Source organism: Clupea harengus, chromosome 22 (assembly GCF_900700415.2).
Source record: "Clupea harengus chromosome 22, Ch_v2.0.2, whole genome shotgun sequence".
NCBI classification, from domain to species: Eukaryota; Metazoa; Chordata; class Actinopteri; order Clupeiformes; family Clupeidae; genus Clupea; species Clupea harengus.
In genome coordinates this window covers 23,333,399-23,350,352 of record NC_045173.1, presented here as the reverse complement: position 1 = coordinate 23,350,352, position 16,954 = coordinate 23,333,399, and the positions used below count along the sequence as shown (strand labels likewise).

Sequence of the window (16,954 nt, the reverse complement as noted above, 5' to 3'; positions counted from 1 at the left end):
ATACCAGTGACCAGTTATATGCATATCAAATAAATTATCCCTTCATAATTTGCTAAAGCACTCGGGCAGCAATTTAATTTTACGCGCACTCATTTATAAATAAATATCTCACCCATAATTTGACTTTTATTTATTTTGAGCTCCTAGACTGTTCCAACTGTACCCTTACAGTATTGGGATCACTAACCGCAGATAGGGCCCATTACATGGAATGGCAGTTGGTACTGAATGGCTTGAGGAATTGAAAAAGTTATGGGGTTTGCTGTTAGTTTCAGTGATAAGGTCAACTACAGGGTAAGTGAAAAAAGGCAATGTAGTAGAACTGTGTGCTTTGCAAATCTAAGATATGAAGTATTCTAGAGTTGTCACAGTCTCAGGAGTAAATAGTAGGGGGCTTAACATTCTGTGGAGTTGCTGTTTCTTCTCCATTAACAGGGCACTTAACTCTGTGCAAATGAGTTGTTTGAAAGATGAAAATTAGTTCCTTGAAACCCATCCACACGGTGATGCTAAATATCACAGTATGTTACAGCACTCTTGAGGAAAATGGTTGGCAACAGAAAATATGGTTGTCTGTTTCTTTGTAGTCAGTTCTCCATGTATGCGTGAGTACATCTTGTGATTTTATGTTTCTGATGTGAGTGCCTTTGCTGACTTGCTGAGAAAGTACAACAGGCGTTCATAGAAAAAAAGATAAAAAATAGTTATTTTAATAAAAAATACATTTTATATGTATATATTTATAAATTTCAAAATGGCAGCACTATGCCACAATTCAGACACCCAGAAAAATAATTTGTACAACCATTGAAAACAAAACACTTGAAACACAGGAGGAATTATCCACTGCAGAAAGGACAAAAAAGACGACAAAGCACACAAAGAAACAAAGTCAAATACGGGGTCATTTCCCACAAGGTCATTTCAGTACTTTTACAACAGCAGCTTGGTACATATAAAAAACGAGAATCAGGTAAGACTGAGACAAGTTTTCACTTTTTTGTCGATAAATGCTCCAATCATGGGTGTCAAATACGCGAGAGCACACACACACACAAATACAATGTATTGCCTCATTGTTCACATCAATGGAAGCAAGCTGGTGGTTGTTCTGGAGATGGGAGCAGTGGTCTTCTAGGCTCAAAGACACCTTCTCAAAGACTTGTTCAGTGTCCTGTCGAGGCTGTTTGGTCAGGTGAGGAAACAGTGAGAGCCTTTCTATGCAGACAGAAGAAGCCACACACACACACACACACACACACACACACACACACACACACACACACACACACACAAACACACACACACACACACACACACACACACAGGTCACTGCATTAACAGCGGGCAGGCGCTGCAGTGTTAGAGGTGTTTAGCACAGACAATCATCTCAGCCATTTCCTACAGAAAATAGTGAATGGAGAGTTTTATACACACACACACACACATCACTTCCAAACAGCTGGACAGCTCAGCATACAAACTGCAGTGGACCTGAAGAAACCAGTCAGATCTGTTTGACGGAGCAGGGCGGTGGGTTAGCTAAGCACCTGCACTATCTGAGCAGCCCTGCTTAATGAATAATAGCAGTCGATGAAAAGATGAAGCCATCCATGGATCATCAGATCCTCCACTTCGCAAGAGCTGACTTTCAAACCCACTACACTGTGTAGAGGATGATACACTGGAAGAAAAGCTAAAGCTACTCGGATACTCGGACACAAAATATGCTACACTTAGGCATCACCTGCTGAGGTTCTTAGGGAGACTGTGGATTTGTGGGATACATTTCACTGGGAGGCTCACTAAATATAACAAATGACAACCCAGTTAAGGCTATTCAATGAAGAAATCAGAGAACCTCTGGCGCAACAACAACCAAAATATTTAAAAAAAAACAACGACCCTTGTGTAGTCTGGAGGATTGTTGTTGTGCTTGGACGTACTTCAGCAAAAGATACCATTAGAACAGTGCCGGCATTTCAACTGTGTGCTTTTGTGTACAAATATTAATACTGTAAAACAGGAAGGGCGACGGCCCACAGTGACTTAAAACCCTGTGTTGTACTATTGTGCTGAGGGCTTACCAAGACTAGGGGGAGATATGAAAGCACAGCAAGAACAACAAAAGAGGAATTCAGAGGTGGAGACCTTGGTGCCAAGGGAGAGGAGTGCATTAGGTCACAGGAGCAGCACTGAAAGAGAGGGCAACAGGGAACACAGTCTTACAGACACACTCTACACACAACACAACACAACACAACAGAACATGAAACAAATACCTTTTTTAACATTAGAACTTAAAACTTCTATGGGTTCCGACCTTGATTTACAACTTCCTTTTCGCAATACACCAAATAAAGTGTCATACTTTAAAAGACAGAAAAAAAAATGATCAGAACATTTCTGATGCAAATATATCAACTCAAATCCAAACAAATTACGTTCGTATACACACACACACACACACACACACACACACACACACAGGCACGCACGCACACACACACACACACATACTCTTATAAATCTCTGTAAATCTCTCTCCTACTTAACATATAGAACTCTCAAAGGCCGGGAAAAGAGGCCAAATCAAAGGGACCAGCTGTCCTGGATTCTGAACTAATGTCCTCGTGGGACAAGAAACTGGGCTGGATGAACTTCGGTTCCCGCCGGAACGCAGCAGTGCACCGGCCGGCTTTCAGCAGGGGGCCAGACTCCGTGGGGGAAAGTCTTGACACACAGGAGAACACCCCCGACAGGCGCAGCAGTACCTCTCACACACACACACACACACACACACACACACACATGGCTGTGCGGTGTGAACTAACAGTCTTGTGAAGGAGGGAGTAGGCAGTGTCCTGGATGGTCATCTTCTGAGGCTCTGAGAGGGGAAGAGGGCACACCCCAGTCCAAATGTTTTGTGCTGCCAGCGAGGGCTTCGCAGTGGCGCTCACCTCCGGCGGACCGCGACCAAATCAAGTACATGAGGAAGACTGGAGGACATCTAGAGGACGGTCATCGCCTGGAAATGCAAATAGATAGTTGCTTGAAATTGCAAATACACATAAAAACTTCCAAATGGCACTTTTCTGTATTTTTTTGTTTTATTCAATTCTTACACATAAACCGTTCTTAAATCACGACTGCCTCCTCAGAGTCTAGTTCCTAAGCATCAACACTAAAACTGTCAACAGAGGGTACTCAATAAAGTTTTTGTCTGGAGGTCTACTGCGTCTCCCATTTGTATGGCTACAGGCAGTGGGGCCAGCAGGAGCCGCTTGTCTGTTTGCACCGTGTCTGTGTTGTGTCTGAGCTGAGGTGTGCATTATCGGCGCGAGCATCGCATAAGTGGCAACTGCTGTCATGTCTAGACTGAAGAACAGTGTTGAGAAGTACCTACGTGGTGCTTATGAACACACAATTTAGCTGCATGCTTTATTCCTGTCTGGGCATCTGCTGCTTTAACTACTTGCGCACCTACAGGCAATTGGACATTTCAGTTGTCAAGACTGATCCGAGGGCGGGTCCTGGGGCACAATTAGACTACCGGTACGTAGAGCAGCAGACTGGAGAGCGCACCACTGGAGAGTCCTTGAGTTAGAAAGCCATCTCATTGTCATTCCAAAACCATTTCTGCTGCCGTTGATGCAGATGAAGGCAACACTTATAATCATAATGAAAAGCCACCAAGGCAAAATGCTGTGTCACTATTGTTGGCCATGGGCCAAAGGCGGCTGGCAGTGTAAGATGGGCTCAGCAAGTGTTACTCGAGAAGTTACCCGTCAATACTGGCCCGTGTTTTGCTCAGCCAGAAGTATTTTAGGATGCACATCTGGGGACTACCGTGGAGGAAACGTTTCAAATGTCCTGTGAAGGTGGCACTCAAGGCAGTGGGAGAGATTCGAGCAGAAAAACGACATAGGTGAGCAGCGCTTTTGACAAGTTGCAGGTGGCTTTTAGAGGGAACGGCAGCCTAATTACCACAGGGACCCACTGCTCTCAACGCCAACATTTAACAGAGTCCTGAAGTTAGACCTGATCCCGCAAGACTAATACTACCCAGCCTTCACTCCTGTGAAACAGCCTTACTTAAGTTTGCTTAAGGCAGACAACATAGAATCTTCGAAGCACCAACCATCACAGAGCAATTTAGTCTCGTCACCACCAAATAAAGCCACAAAAAAAATTTACACGACACCAAAAACGTACAACTCTCCAGAATACTGAGGTGAGGGCCAAGAAATTGAAATGATTAAATTCATTGACTTTTCCAGAACTGTGGGCACCCTGTATTGGGGACCTCAGCTTGTGGCTCAGTTGCTTGCACTGCTGCCTCACAGCAAGAAGGTCATGGGTTCGATTCCCCCATGGGGCGCTGTTGGCTCTGGGGGGCAGGTCCTCCCCAGAGTGCACAGTGCTCAGGTGGGCTATCTCCCGGGCCTTTCTGTGTGGAGTTTGCATGTTCTCCCCGTGTTCACAAGGGGTTTCCTCCACTAAGAACCCCAACAGTAAAAACATGCAAAAATAACAGAACTCATGTCCATCCCTGACCAAAGATGGACAGTTCACTTGACTTGGTCCCCGGGCGCTGCAAAGCTGCCCACTGCTCCTGGGGGGTCCTTGAGGAAGGACAGTCCAGGATGGGAAAAAGCAGAAAATAAATTCACCGCGACCTCAGGCCTGTGTGTGTGTGTGTGTGTGTGTCCTGTGTCGCCTCCATATATGCACGTGTGTGTTCCAGTGTGTCGTGTGTGCCATTAAAAACCTGACAAAGGTCTTAATTATTATAATATGATGATTTTTTTGAGTGCCTGAGCTGAGCTGGGGCATGATAATGACAGCGGTCTGGAGGAGCTAGTGCACCAACACCAACCTTTGCTTCACGGCGCCGTACGTGTCCAGCAGCTGAGTGCTCGCCAGCTCCAAGTTCCAGTCAAACATCTCCAGGAGGTTAAGACATTCCACTCGAGACTTCAGCCCCAGACAGAAGAGCTGCTCCACCTGCAAACACACACCGAGAAAGCGAGCGAGAGAGAGAGCGAGAGAGAGAGAGAGAGCGAGAGAGAGAGAGAGAGCGAAAGAGAGAGAGAGAGAGAGAGAGAAAGCGGGGAAGAGCAAAACATACTTCAGACATGATCTATTTCACCAGCTGAAAGTGTGCTTGTGTTTAATGGCTGAACACATGCCAATGGTTGACTGAGGAGAGAATAAAAATGAATTCAATTCTGTACTGACTATATTGTATTGTCCTGTTCTAAGGTCAACAAAGCCAATATTGAACGGAACAGCACAGCACACCCATGAGGTGAGAATCAGTGATGATCTACTCATCCTCAAGCCAGAGGCCCATTCAAATGAAAACATGTGAGCCAATGCCCATAGAACCCTAGACATCTCCATTATGCAGCAAAGTCGAAAGGGCAAGTCAAACGATCAATGGCATTAAATCCCCTGGTGTGAATGGGAGTAGAGTTAATCACAGTTGCTATTATATACAGGGCAATTGGGTTCGATGTTCAAATTACTGCTTCAAAATCTTCCATGCCAGCAAAATAATAAGGTCACATGATGTAACTGCAGAGAAAAGCAATAAAAAAAGCCTGTTCAAAATAACTATTCAACCAGCACAGAAGCACTAAACTGACATCAAAACACTACATCACAAAAATCTGCAGCAGTTGTGAAGTGTTGATTATCTGAGGTCATTCAGTGATGTCAATGCCAAGACAAACAAACAAACTTTCCTACTTACATAAAGGCAAGGCAATTATCCGAACAACAACGGAGAGGAATAACAATTTTGAAATGTAAAAAGGGAGCTACATTCTCTCCTCTTCTTTATCCAATCTGCTCACACAAAACATAACTGAGAACTTCCTGGACAGAGTTAGGATCGGGGACAGAAACGAAACAAAACAACCTCTATACTACTGTATAGAGAAGCCTTGGCCTTGGCCTTGATCAGTGTAGTCAAGCAGAACAGTCCAACGACCCGTCTGACATTTAAAAGGACACCAAAAAATTAAATAATGGTATGCTGTAAAGAACAAGGTCCAGTTCACACATATTCTGACTGACGCAAGTTACAATAACTCTAACGCCAAAATCACAACTTATTTCAGACCTCAAAGTGAATAAAAAATATTCACCTACAAAAAAAAAAAAAAAAAACATTACAAGACAGCCCATATCTAACCTGTTTACTAGAGTCTTGAACCCTTGATGAATTACACAAGAGCTAGAACATCTGAATGTGAGGACTTAGCCTAACGCAGAACATTGCTTGGTCCAATCTTATCAGCTGGGACACATTAGCAAGTCAACTCAAGGGACTCCTGCTCAACACAAAGAGAGGGAGAGGGTGACGCCACGGAACTCCTGACAGCCATGCTGTATGCTCAAATCATAGACAGATCCACACACAGTTATGTCCATTCAGTCAACACTTGATGTGAGGACACAAAGACATACAAACATTACTGTTGCAAAATGATTCTATGCAATTATATATATATATATATATATATATATCTACACATTAGATGTCAATTCTTGTAAGCAACACATATGCCTAACCACTTGGAAATACAGACAGGGATATTTGTACATTTAGAGGTTGCTTCTATTGACTGTACATTTGAAATAAAGTGAGGGGGTAAACATATATATAAATATATATATATATATACACTGTATATAAGCTGTATTTCTGCTCCGCAGCCTTCGGAGAAAGCCTCTGCAGTATACTGCATCCCAGTGTACCTGTAGGTGGTTGTCTTACCTTCAGGGAGTGCACAGCCTTCTGCACATTCCAGCCGTGATTCTGCAGGGCTGTCTGGCACTCCTCCATGGTCACCCCATGCACCGCCTCCTGCACCTGTAACCCAGGAGCAGAGACACATGCAGGCATCACTGACACGTGCCTCACCGACCTCCTGGCACACACACCTGCACTCTACATTTACATTTTACATTTAGTCATTTAGCAGACGCTTTTATCCAAAGCGACTTACAAGGATGTATACACATTTTACATTTACACTGATGGCACACTGCACATCAGGAGCAATTAGGGGTTCAGTGTCTTGCTCAAGGACGCTTCGACAGGGAATCGAACTAGCAACCTTCTGATTACTAAACGACTTCTCTACCTCCTGGCACACACACCTGTACTCTACTAGGAGAGGGAAATTAACTGTACTTCCATATTGTTTTGACTGACTGACCAATGGGAAGATCGAAAGCAGCACTGAGGATATGCCATGCTGTTCTCTAGTGCCCTCTACTGACAAACACCAACAAATGCCTGCAGTGTGTGTGTGTGTGCATTTACCTGCAAAATAACCCTGACTGGTGTGTAGATAGTCAACACATGGTTATGATGGCGCTTGCAAATGGTGTCTTTAGTCCTGAACACTTCACAGGGGAGTGGCATTTAAGTTGTGCTGTTCCATGGTGCACTGTAGGACTAGACCAGCAGGTCTTCTGTTTCTACTCATTTGAATTAACAGACCAGGGCCACATTTCCCAACGGTATCAATTATAGCACCAAAAGAAGATATTTTTTGTTCTGTTATGATTTGAGTTGTTTATGAAAACAAAGACAAAAAAAGAAAGCACAGTTTTTTAACACAAAACTCCAAATTGCCCTCCAAGGTATACTCTAACAGACAGACGCCATGTTTACATATTGCTTGATTGGCACTTCTACTTAAAACAGGTATTTTCTGTCCCCCTCACACGCAACAGACACAATTTGAGTAAGCCCACTGACTTCAATTATATCCACCTTCTAAAAGTGAAACCAAAAAATAGTATGACTTAAATCACAAATGATTCTGCTTATGGTTAAGAGCACTTAAGAGCTGTCCCCACACACACTGGTGCTCACCTGTCGGACACGGTCTGTGGTGGTTCCGCCGGCTGGCCCCTCTGTGCCCGACCCTACCAGGCCTGGAGAGCTCTTCACAGCCCCTCTGCCTGCCCCACAGCCTGCGAGGCTGCTGTTGTTGTTGGAGGAGAAGTTCACCTTAAACTCGCCATGCTGCTGCTGCTGCTGCTGCGGCGTCGGCTGATGCTGTTGGACCATGGGCCTGACTGTGGCAGTATTGAGCTGTCGTCTGTCCTCCGACCCCTCCGCCTCCTTCAGGAACTTATCGTAGCGGTCCAGGTAGGTCGGTCGCTCGGGCAGGAGGTAGTAGTGCGTGTTGCTCACCTTCTTGCCGTCGCGCACAATGGGCAGGATGCAGGGCACTTTGGCGGGCTCCTTCTCCTTGCCCTGGGCCTGGATGACCTTGGGGGCGGCGTACTTGGGGTCAGAGGCGAAGCTCTGTGTGGTGGGCATGAGTTTGCCTGGGGAGGTGGAGAGGTAGGCTGAACCCGTCCCGATGCCCGGGCCCAGGCTTCGCTGCTGGGGGGAGCCCACGAGGAGCATGGCCATGGGGCTGGGGGTGCGCGAGCTTGCCTGGGAGAAGGGGTCCCGGGGAGGGATCTGAGGCGGACACTCCTTGTCGTCCTCGACTGACACTTCCCCGGACCAGCGGGTGTAGTCAGAGCCCCGCTTGGCTGGCGGGCGTGGGGGGATGGGGATGCGCGGCGGGATTTGAGGCTTGTCATCACAGCAGACAGACAGGACAATCTGGCGGTGGAGGTCCTGGCTGGGGCTTGGCGGGCCCATCTCTCTGGGCACGTTCAGCCTCTTCATGCACTCCTGCTGCAGCTCCTGGAAGATCTCGGCCGACTGGGAGAAGTTGGAGCCCTGGGTGTGCCGGCAGGGCAGGAAAAGGTTGTCCTCCACAAGGGCCCTCTCATTCAGGACTTCCCCAGCAGTCAAGCTGGGGGTGTGAGAGCTGGCGCTCCGACTGCAGCCATGTCCTTGACCCGGCTCCTGGGGGTCAATGCTGTTAATGGAGCTAACCTCAATGTCGTCCTCGTCTTCAGCCACGTCGTCATAAGCTGGGGGGGGAGGCAGAGGACGGGCGTCCCAGTCCACCACAGGGGTGGGGTGTAAGGGGCGGGGCAGAGACCGAGAGGGGCTCTGGGGCGGGGTTCGGTCCAGGAGAGACTCTGCCATCAGAGCCAACTTGGCCAGAGAGGCAATCTGGGCCTCCATGATGGGGGACGGAGACGGTGTAGGTGGGGGGACCTCCTCCCCGAAGTCAATGAGCGCCACCTCGTTGAGTGTGCTGCCTCCGGGCGTTCTGGCCCCATAGGGGGACCGGTCCCCGAATTTGGTGGCTGAGACCCAGGCGGCCGGTTTGAGTTTGAGTCCCTTCACCCCTGGCTTTTTCAGGGACAGCTTTCTCAGACCTGATGGGGTCACATCTTCATCCTCCGCCACAGCATCATAACAAGGCTCTATAGACGCACACAGAAGAGAGAGAGAGAGAGAGAGAGAGAGAGAGAGAGAGAGAGAGAGACAGAGAGAGTGTGAGAGAGAGTGTGAGAGAGAGAGAGAGAGAGAGAGAGAGAGAGAGAGAGAGGAAGAGAGAGAGAGAGAGAGAGAGAGAGAGAGGAAGAGAACAAATCACATTTCTCAACTGGCTTACAGATGACAAGCAAGTAATGATGGCTTTACGTGAAAGTGAGTGCCCTTGCTCTGGCTGATTGACTGTCTTTTTCATCCCATGTGGGGCGGCTGTGAAAAGCCCTTTTGCTAGAACACCACACTTTTCGCGACAGACATTTATCACTGTGACAAGGCCATGATAACCTGAAAGCCATTAAAGCAAAGAGCCATCCAATGTGACATGTCATTTAAGGTGCCCCAAGGTATAGGTTATGCAGTATACAGCAGACATAACACTCCACGCCAAGAGCAACTAGTGGATGATGGGACTGTCAGCTGTGTTCAAAAAACCACCACTTATACTGAAGGATACAATAGGGGCTCTGGAAGATCGGCTGATAAAGCATGGCATTCACAGCGCTGAAGCTGAGGTCTCTTGTATACACAAAGAGAAAGCCTTGCTGAAACGCAGCAGAATTATGGAAAGATAGCTACTAAAAAGACCATGGAATACCTATGTGGGGATTTAAGAGCCAAATATGCATAACTATATGTATGTAAACTAAGTTAGGCAAGCTTCATAATGTACAAATAAATTGTTGTTTTGCTGTGGTTCAGCTCTTGTGGTCTTGTCACTGGCTTCACACAGACTCAAACTGCAGTAGGCCTAATGCCACATCCATGCTTCATAACCACACACAGTCCAGCAGGATAGCCCAGGGAACTTAGTGTGCGACTAAACTCTACACACACACAGGTTAGCACAGGGAAAGAGACGAGGTCAACAAGGTCTTGAAAGAGGGAAGGAAATAAAGAGATGCATATAGTCCGTGAGGTACGAGGGGCGGTCGGTGCCATAAAAGGTGGCCAAGGTTTATTGGAATCATTTCAGAGCCCTCCCCATAGGCATTGAGAATTGACATGATACAATCCAAAATAAGTAGCTTACACTAGCTAGGTAATACCATATACATAGATGAATTAAGTATAAAAATCTAAATAAATAACAAGTTGCAGTGCATCACATTCGTGGTTCGAGAAATAATAATCTTTAAACCCCATTTTTTATATCTTTAATTAACAAGGATAGTTTGTTCCATTCCACTGCCTCATAACGATAATGATAAAAGAGCACCTACCCATCACAGTCCTGTGGCCGTGTAGGGTGAGATTAGACTGACTACCTCTTGCATTGTGTCTGTGAGATGGTTTCTTAAAGAATTAAAATACATTGGCGCTCTCTTTTGAACCATACAAAGTTGGTGCTAAACAACAGAATGACTTTCTTTTGGGCAGCCTGCAGTTTGTGCTTTAAGGATTTCTAAGGAGTCCCCACGAGCTGATGGCATATTCACTTGTGAATATTCACTTAGTGGGACATTACTTAGTTAGAAGATTTGCTTTCCTAGCTAAAAATCTGGTTGCAGTATTTACTCAGCCCAGGGCTTTCAATCCCCTGTAGGACGCACCCGAGGTAAGTACCTAATGTCTTGGATGTAAATGATATTCCTTCTGTGCTAATGTCCAATTTGGCCTCCTTTAGTAGCCTATTTACGGCTCCAAACAGGACTGACTGTCTTACCTAGGTGTAGGTGTATTTTCTGTCAGCCAGGTTTTGATGATGAAGCTGTCTGTTAAAATGTCCTATATAGATTTATCTCTATGAGATACAAGAATAAGCTGAATCATCAGCATATAAAAAGGGGAAACTAGGACAGGCGGCTTTATATCGTTGGTGTACAATAGAAAGAGCAACAGGCCAAGTACACTGCCCTGGGGAGCCAGAGGAATTTGCCATGGCCCCAGATAATACGCTGCTTACATCTACTTGTCTGTCTCTCCCTGACAGGTATGACTCCAGCCACCTAAGTGAGGAGCTATTAAGTCCTCTTGAGTACTGTGGTCGAATGTGTCGAAGGCTTTTTTGCAGGTCTAACAGAACTAGTCCACATATTTTCCCTGCATACATTTCCCTCCTAATAGTGTCGCACAGACATCTGTCAGTTCAACACGCTTTCCTAAAGCTCATATAGCAAATCATTTTTGCAGATGTATTTTGTAGATTTGGTCATGTACCACTTTACGAAATTATTCTTAGTATTGAAACTGGTCTGTAATGACTGGAGTCAGCTATCTTTCCCTTCCCCTCAGATGAATCATATGGGTTTAGGTATGGAGTAATAATATGGGAGGCATCTCTTAGGAAGCTGGTCTGTGTGCCAGTACCCTATACTGCTAGCTCCAGTACCCCTCACTGATTACCCCTAGCCTAACCGCAATCTTGTACCTTTAAAAGAAGTGATACTTATACCATCATTAGTTTGCAATTAACTGCTGTCAAAAACAGTCTAGAACTGTATTATAAAGATTCTAATTAGTATAATAACAATCCGGTCATATACAATGTTGCTTATGTACGCAGAATATGCCAAAAATCTTAAAATCTTCCGAGGCATCGGGTCTGTAGACATAGACACTCTTGTGTGTATGCCTGACAACACATAGGATGTGATGCCCTTCATAACCACATGGTGAGACTTATCTGTAATCTGTGACATATCAAAGACTTTTATTTGCACATTTGTTCAGACTAGTTTGTATTGAATGTGGCTCACTAATGTTACCCAGTATAATGATGATCATACAACATTCTCAGGACATTTGTGTGTCTAACCAGGACTGTATTTATTTATTTATTTATTTTTTTTTACAGAATTTTAAGTGGATTTGTATTTTCAAAATAATATGTTTGTATCATAAACCAAATAAAAACTGTGTATTTAGTTTTGCATTTTATTACAACTCAGTCAATTAATTAAGAATTATAGAATAATTTGATGTAAATTTGTCATTAGCGGCATCTTCTTTGAGGGGGCTCTGCAGAGGATAAGCTACACTGTTTCCAAACTGCAATCATGCCGAAATGTGATAACCAGATATCTGTCTTTCAGAATATACATATTAGAATATTGCCACCTTGAATAGTACCCAATGGCCTAAGCTTGGGTACAAGGCTCACGGACTTAAAGAGAGAGAGGGGGGGGGGGGGGGGGGGGAGTGGAGAGGGGAGAGAGCTCAGGCTGTACCTTTGAGGAGGGGTGCTAGGAGAGAACAGAGAGAAAGGGGGGGGGGGGGGGGGGAGGGAGGGGAAGTGGAGAGGGGAGAGAGCTCAGGCTGTACCTTTGAGGAGGGGTGCTAGGAGAGAACAGAGGGGGCAGGAGCAGCAGTGGGTCGACTGCCCTGAGGGCGAGGGCGAGGGGCCACACTTACTCTTGACCAGCAGAGACGGCTGGGGGGGGCGAGGGGGGGGTGGCTCCTCTGCACCCCCCGAATGATAGAGTGAAAAAGGGAGAGACGGGAGGGAGAGAAACAGGAAGGAAGCGGGGGGGGGGGGGGGGGGGGGGGGCAGAGAGAGATCCATGAGAGATGCAAAGCAAATGGAAACCAAATGATAGAAATACAGACAGATGGTGGAAAAGAAAAGATAAATATAAAAGATATTATAAAGATAAAAGATAAATGAAAGGAAAGAATAAAGAACAAGGGGAGGGGGGGGGGGGGGGGCATAAAGAAAGTCAGATGTCACCATGTGAAGCCAGACATGTGCAGGAAGATGTCCATACAGAACAACAGCAGATGTGAGACAAACAAACAAAAAGAGAGAGAAAGAGAGAGAGAGAGAAAAAAAATCTCAATAATATCTTTTCAAAGGCGGTAAAATGAAGTACTGAAGTGGTAAGCAGCAACTTTGATTAAAGGCTTGCTCCTGGCTCCTGGCTGCATTTGAAAACAGAAAAAGAGGCTGTGTGCACACATGCTGGGGAACTCACTCTTGGCTCTTCCAGGGAGCTGAGTGGGTCGGGCGGTGCCGAGGTCCAGGCCCAGCACATCTGGGGGGTCCATCGGGTTGCTTAAATACAGACTGCAAACACAAAGCAAATGGCATTAGTCCTTCACTGTATCTAGAGAGTCTGGGGGACAAAAGGACCAAATAAAAGGTAATGATGTTTTGTATTGCTCTGTGATGGACAAAATCCTTTTCTTTTACCAACGTAAGTGTGTGTGACAGATATCCTGTGAGCTTCACACTTTACACTTTAGAAGACGTTAAATGACTAAATGTAAAGTGTGGAGCTCACAGGATATCTGTCACACACTTAACATTACGACACTGCGGTAGATGCTGTGGGAATCTAATTTAGGCCTGACATATACTATGGCTGGGCAATGGCCCGTGCCCTGCTCAACATGAGTGAACACCACAACCTTAGGCACAGCCAGAACGACCCTCCAGGGGGCTCCGGGAGCCACGTATATTAACCAATCGAACAGATGACGGGCCAGTGCGTGTATATATCTGTAGCATAAATCAAAGCCCATCAATTAAATGTAAAAAAAAAAATCAATCAGACAAAGCCGGGATCTATCATTTTGGGAGAGGGACTAATACCTAATCCCTAGCCTCATATCAATCAGCCAACAACTGCCAGAAAGGTAGAGAATATTATAGTGTACAGGTAACATGGCAAAAAGTCATCCATATTTCCCTTTCTTATGTTATTTCAGGTCAAGGGACTAAACAGTAGCTAAAGACTGGCTGTAGGGTCAGTGGTGAAGTACTGGCTTTTCACTGCCTAGCTTCTTCTTCTAGGCCGAGAATAAATAAGTGTGTATGTAAGTGTAAGTCAGTCTGTGTGTGTGTGTGTGTGTGTGTGTGTGTGTGTATGTGTAAGGTGACTGTGTGCTCCTCACTCATCAATCTTGTCGGGCGCGCCCCAGCAGCGCTGTGGGTTGGAGTCTCCGTGGCCCGTGTGGATGAAGCTGTTCTTGAGAGGCCGGCTGATGTCGTGCGCTGACAGGCCAGCCACCGAGGTCACTGTGTTCCTGGGGAACTGACCCACCTTCAGCGTGCGCTTGTTCTGACCCCGCCACCAGTAGTTCTCCGCTCTGGACACACACACACACACACACACAGACACACACACACACACACACACACACACACACACACACACACACACACACACACAAATGAACCCATGATCTTGGCATCGGGAAGGGCCATGATTAGCTATAAGAGGAACAACGCATGAAAGCTAAACTCTACTCATCACCAAGAATAAAAACATACTCACAGTAACTCACACTTGCACACACACACAACTATTTACGCACACACACAAACACACACTGACAACAAAGACCTCCAAAATAAAGACAGATCTGATCTGTATGTAGAGATTACAGCAAGTCTAAACATGATACAGCACACCCCCTGTTGTGAGTGATTAGGGGTGTACTCTTTCACTGTTCCACACAAGTTCCCGTACTATGGTAGTGTTCTCACATCACTCAAGTAAATATTTACATTTACATTTACATTTAGTCATTTAGCAGACGCTTTTATCCAAAGCGACTTACAAGGATGTATACACATTTTACATTTACACTGATGGCACACTGCACATCAGTGTCTTGCTCAAGGACGCTTCGACGCTTCGACAGGGAATCGAACTAGCAACCTTCTGATTACTAACCGACTTCTCTACCTCCTGTACCACTGTCGCCCCTCTAATATATATATATATATAAGGTCACACCCAATAATAAACTGTGGCAACAGAATGGTGGGGAAAAAAAACCACAACAGAAAAACCACCGTATTTGTGCTGCCCCCTAGTGGCCATCCATCCTTTCTATCCAGAGGTACCCAAACATCACTGTTTAGGACAGCACATTACACAGACCACTGCAGAGTCAGCTCAACGCGGATCAGCTCTGAACATTGTTGGTCGGATAGATGCTGTGAACATATATGCTGTGGGATTCTAATTTAGGCCTGACATATATGGCTGGGCAATGGCCCGTGCCCTGCTCAACATGAGTGAACACCACAACCTTAGGCACAGCCAGAACGGCCCTCCAGGGGGCCCCGGAGCCACATGTATTAACCAATCGAACAGATGACGGGTCAGTGCGTATATATCTGTAGCATAATGCAAAGCCCATCAATGAAATGTAAAAAAAAAAAAAAAAGCAATCAAGAATGACCATCCACGGGGCTCTGGAGCCACATAATACACACACTGACCTGGTCACCTGTTCGACTGGTTAATGTATCTGTAGCATCATGCAACGCCGATTAATTAAATGTCCAAAACAAATCAATCGGACAAAGCTGAGATCATTCTGGGAGAGGGGCTGTGGCACTAATGGGATACGACAGCACCTGAATTTGTGGTTCTTACAAATATGTGCTGAGCTCTTGTTTGAACTTATAAACGTAATTCCATCTATTTATTAAAGGGCTGCACACATTCATTGCTGTTATTCCTAGTGCTTGAATCACGAAGATGTACATACATACACATCCACTCTGCTCATCAGCAGAGACACAAATACACACCTGCCCTCGATGATGGTGATCACATCATCCAATTGGATCTGCAGCTTGTCTGGCTCATCAAAATCCTGTAGAGCTCTCATATCTGTTGGCAAGGTCTGAAGCAGAAACGGACACAGACACAGACACAGACACAGACACACACACACACACACACACACACACACACACACACACACAAACAGAAGTGAGAGGCCTTCTCATTCTGAGGCAGTCACAAAGGCACAAAACCCATAGCACAAGATTTGTCAAGTCTGGATTTCTTTTATTTATTTATACACTTACTCATTCTGAAATGCTTATCTTATATTAATGAATATGGTGAATACACACAGTACCACTCCTTGAGTCAAACATTCATCCTCAAAGCAGGATCACCTCCAATTTTAGATTGGTCCTTAAAGACTGTTCAAGTCCACACACGCACACAAGCGTAAGCATGCACACACACGCACGCACGCACACACACGCACAGACACACAGACACACACACACACACACACTCTCCTTACCTCCACCAGAAACTCTCGTAGGGCTACGAAGGTGGGCCGGTCATCAGGCTTCTGGGCCCAGCACTGCATCATGACGTTATAGATGTCCTGAGGGCAATCTTCTGGCTTAGGCAAACGCTCACCCTCCTTATCAATCTTATGGAGGATCTGTCACACACACACACACACACACACACAATTTGATGAAAAGCCAATATCCTGTCACTACTATCTATACTCTCCACAGCTGGATGAGTATACCTCCTGTGCTGTGAACATGAAGGAGGTGCACAAGCATCTATGCCAGTGTAGGTGTATCGTCCATCTATGCCCTTATATGTGTATCGTCCATCTATGCCCTTATAGGTGTATTGTGCATCTATGCCCGTGTAGGTGTGTCGTCCATCTATGCCCGTTCAGGTGTATCGTGCATCTATGCCCGTGTAGGTGTGTCGTCCATCTATGCCAGCGTAGGTGTGTCGTCCATCTATGCCAGTGTAGGTGTATCGTCCATCTATGCCCGTGTAGGTGTGTCGTGCATCTATG

At 45.7% G+C, this 16,954-nt stretch overlaps 1 protein-coding gene across 5 annotated transcripts in view; it reads right to left on the bottom strand.

Annotated features, from left to right (window-relative positions):
- Nucleotides 1–688: 688 nt before the first annotated feature.
- Nucleotides 689–16,954, bottom strand: part of tnk2b (tyrosine kinase, non-receptor, 2b) — a 59,692-nt gene continuing 43,426 nt past the window's right edge. For 4 of the 5 annotated variants that reach the window (XM_031559506.2, XM_031559507.2, XM_031559505.2 and 1 more), the window contains exons 8-16: nt 16,430–16,576; nt 15,921–16,015; nt 14,267–14,461; nt 13,345–13,436; nt 12,695–12,832; nt 7,898–9,363; nt 6,788–6,883; nt 4,880–5,007; nt 689–3,028 (exon numbers count right to left, since the gene is read on the bottom strand). In XM_031559506.2, coding sequence (XP_031415366.1) covers nt 3,022–3,028; nt 4,880–5,007; nt 6,788–6,883; nt 7,898–9,363; nt 12,695–12,832; nt 13,345–13,436; nt 14,267–14,461; nt 15,921–16,015; nt 16,430–16,576 — 2,364 coding nt within the window. In that variant the 3' untranslated portion in view covers nt 689–3,021. The remainder of the gene's footprint in view (nt 3,029–4,879; nt 5,008–6,787; nt 6,884–7,897; nt 9,364–12,694; nt 12,833–13,344; nt 13,437–14,266; nt 14,462–15,920; nt 16,016–16,429; nt 16,577–16,954) is intronic. The other variant, XM_031559508.2, reaches the window with a different exon arrangement.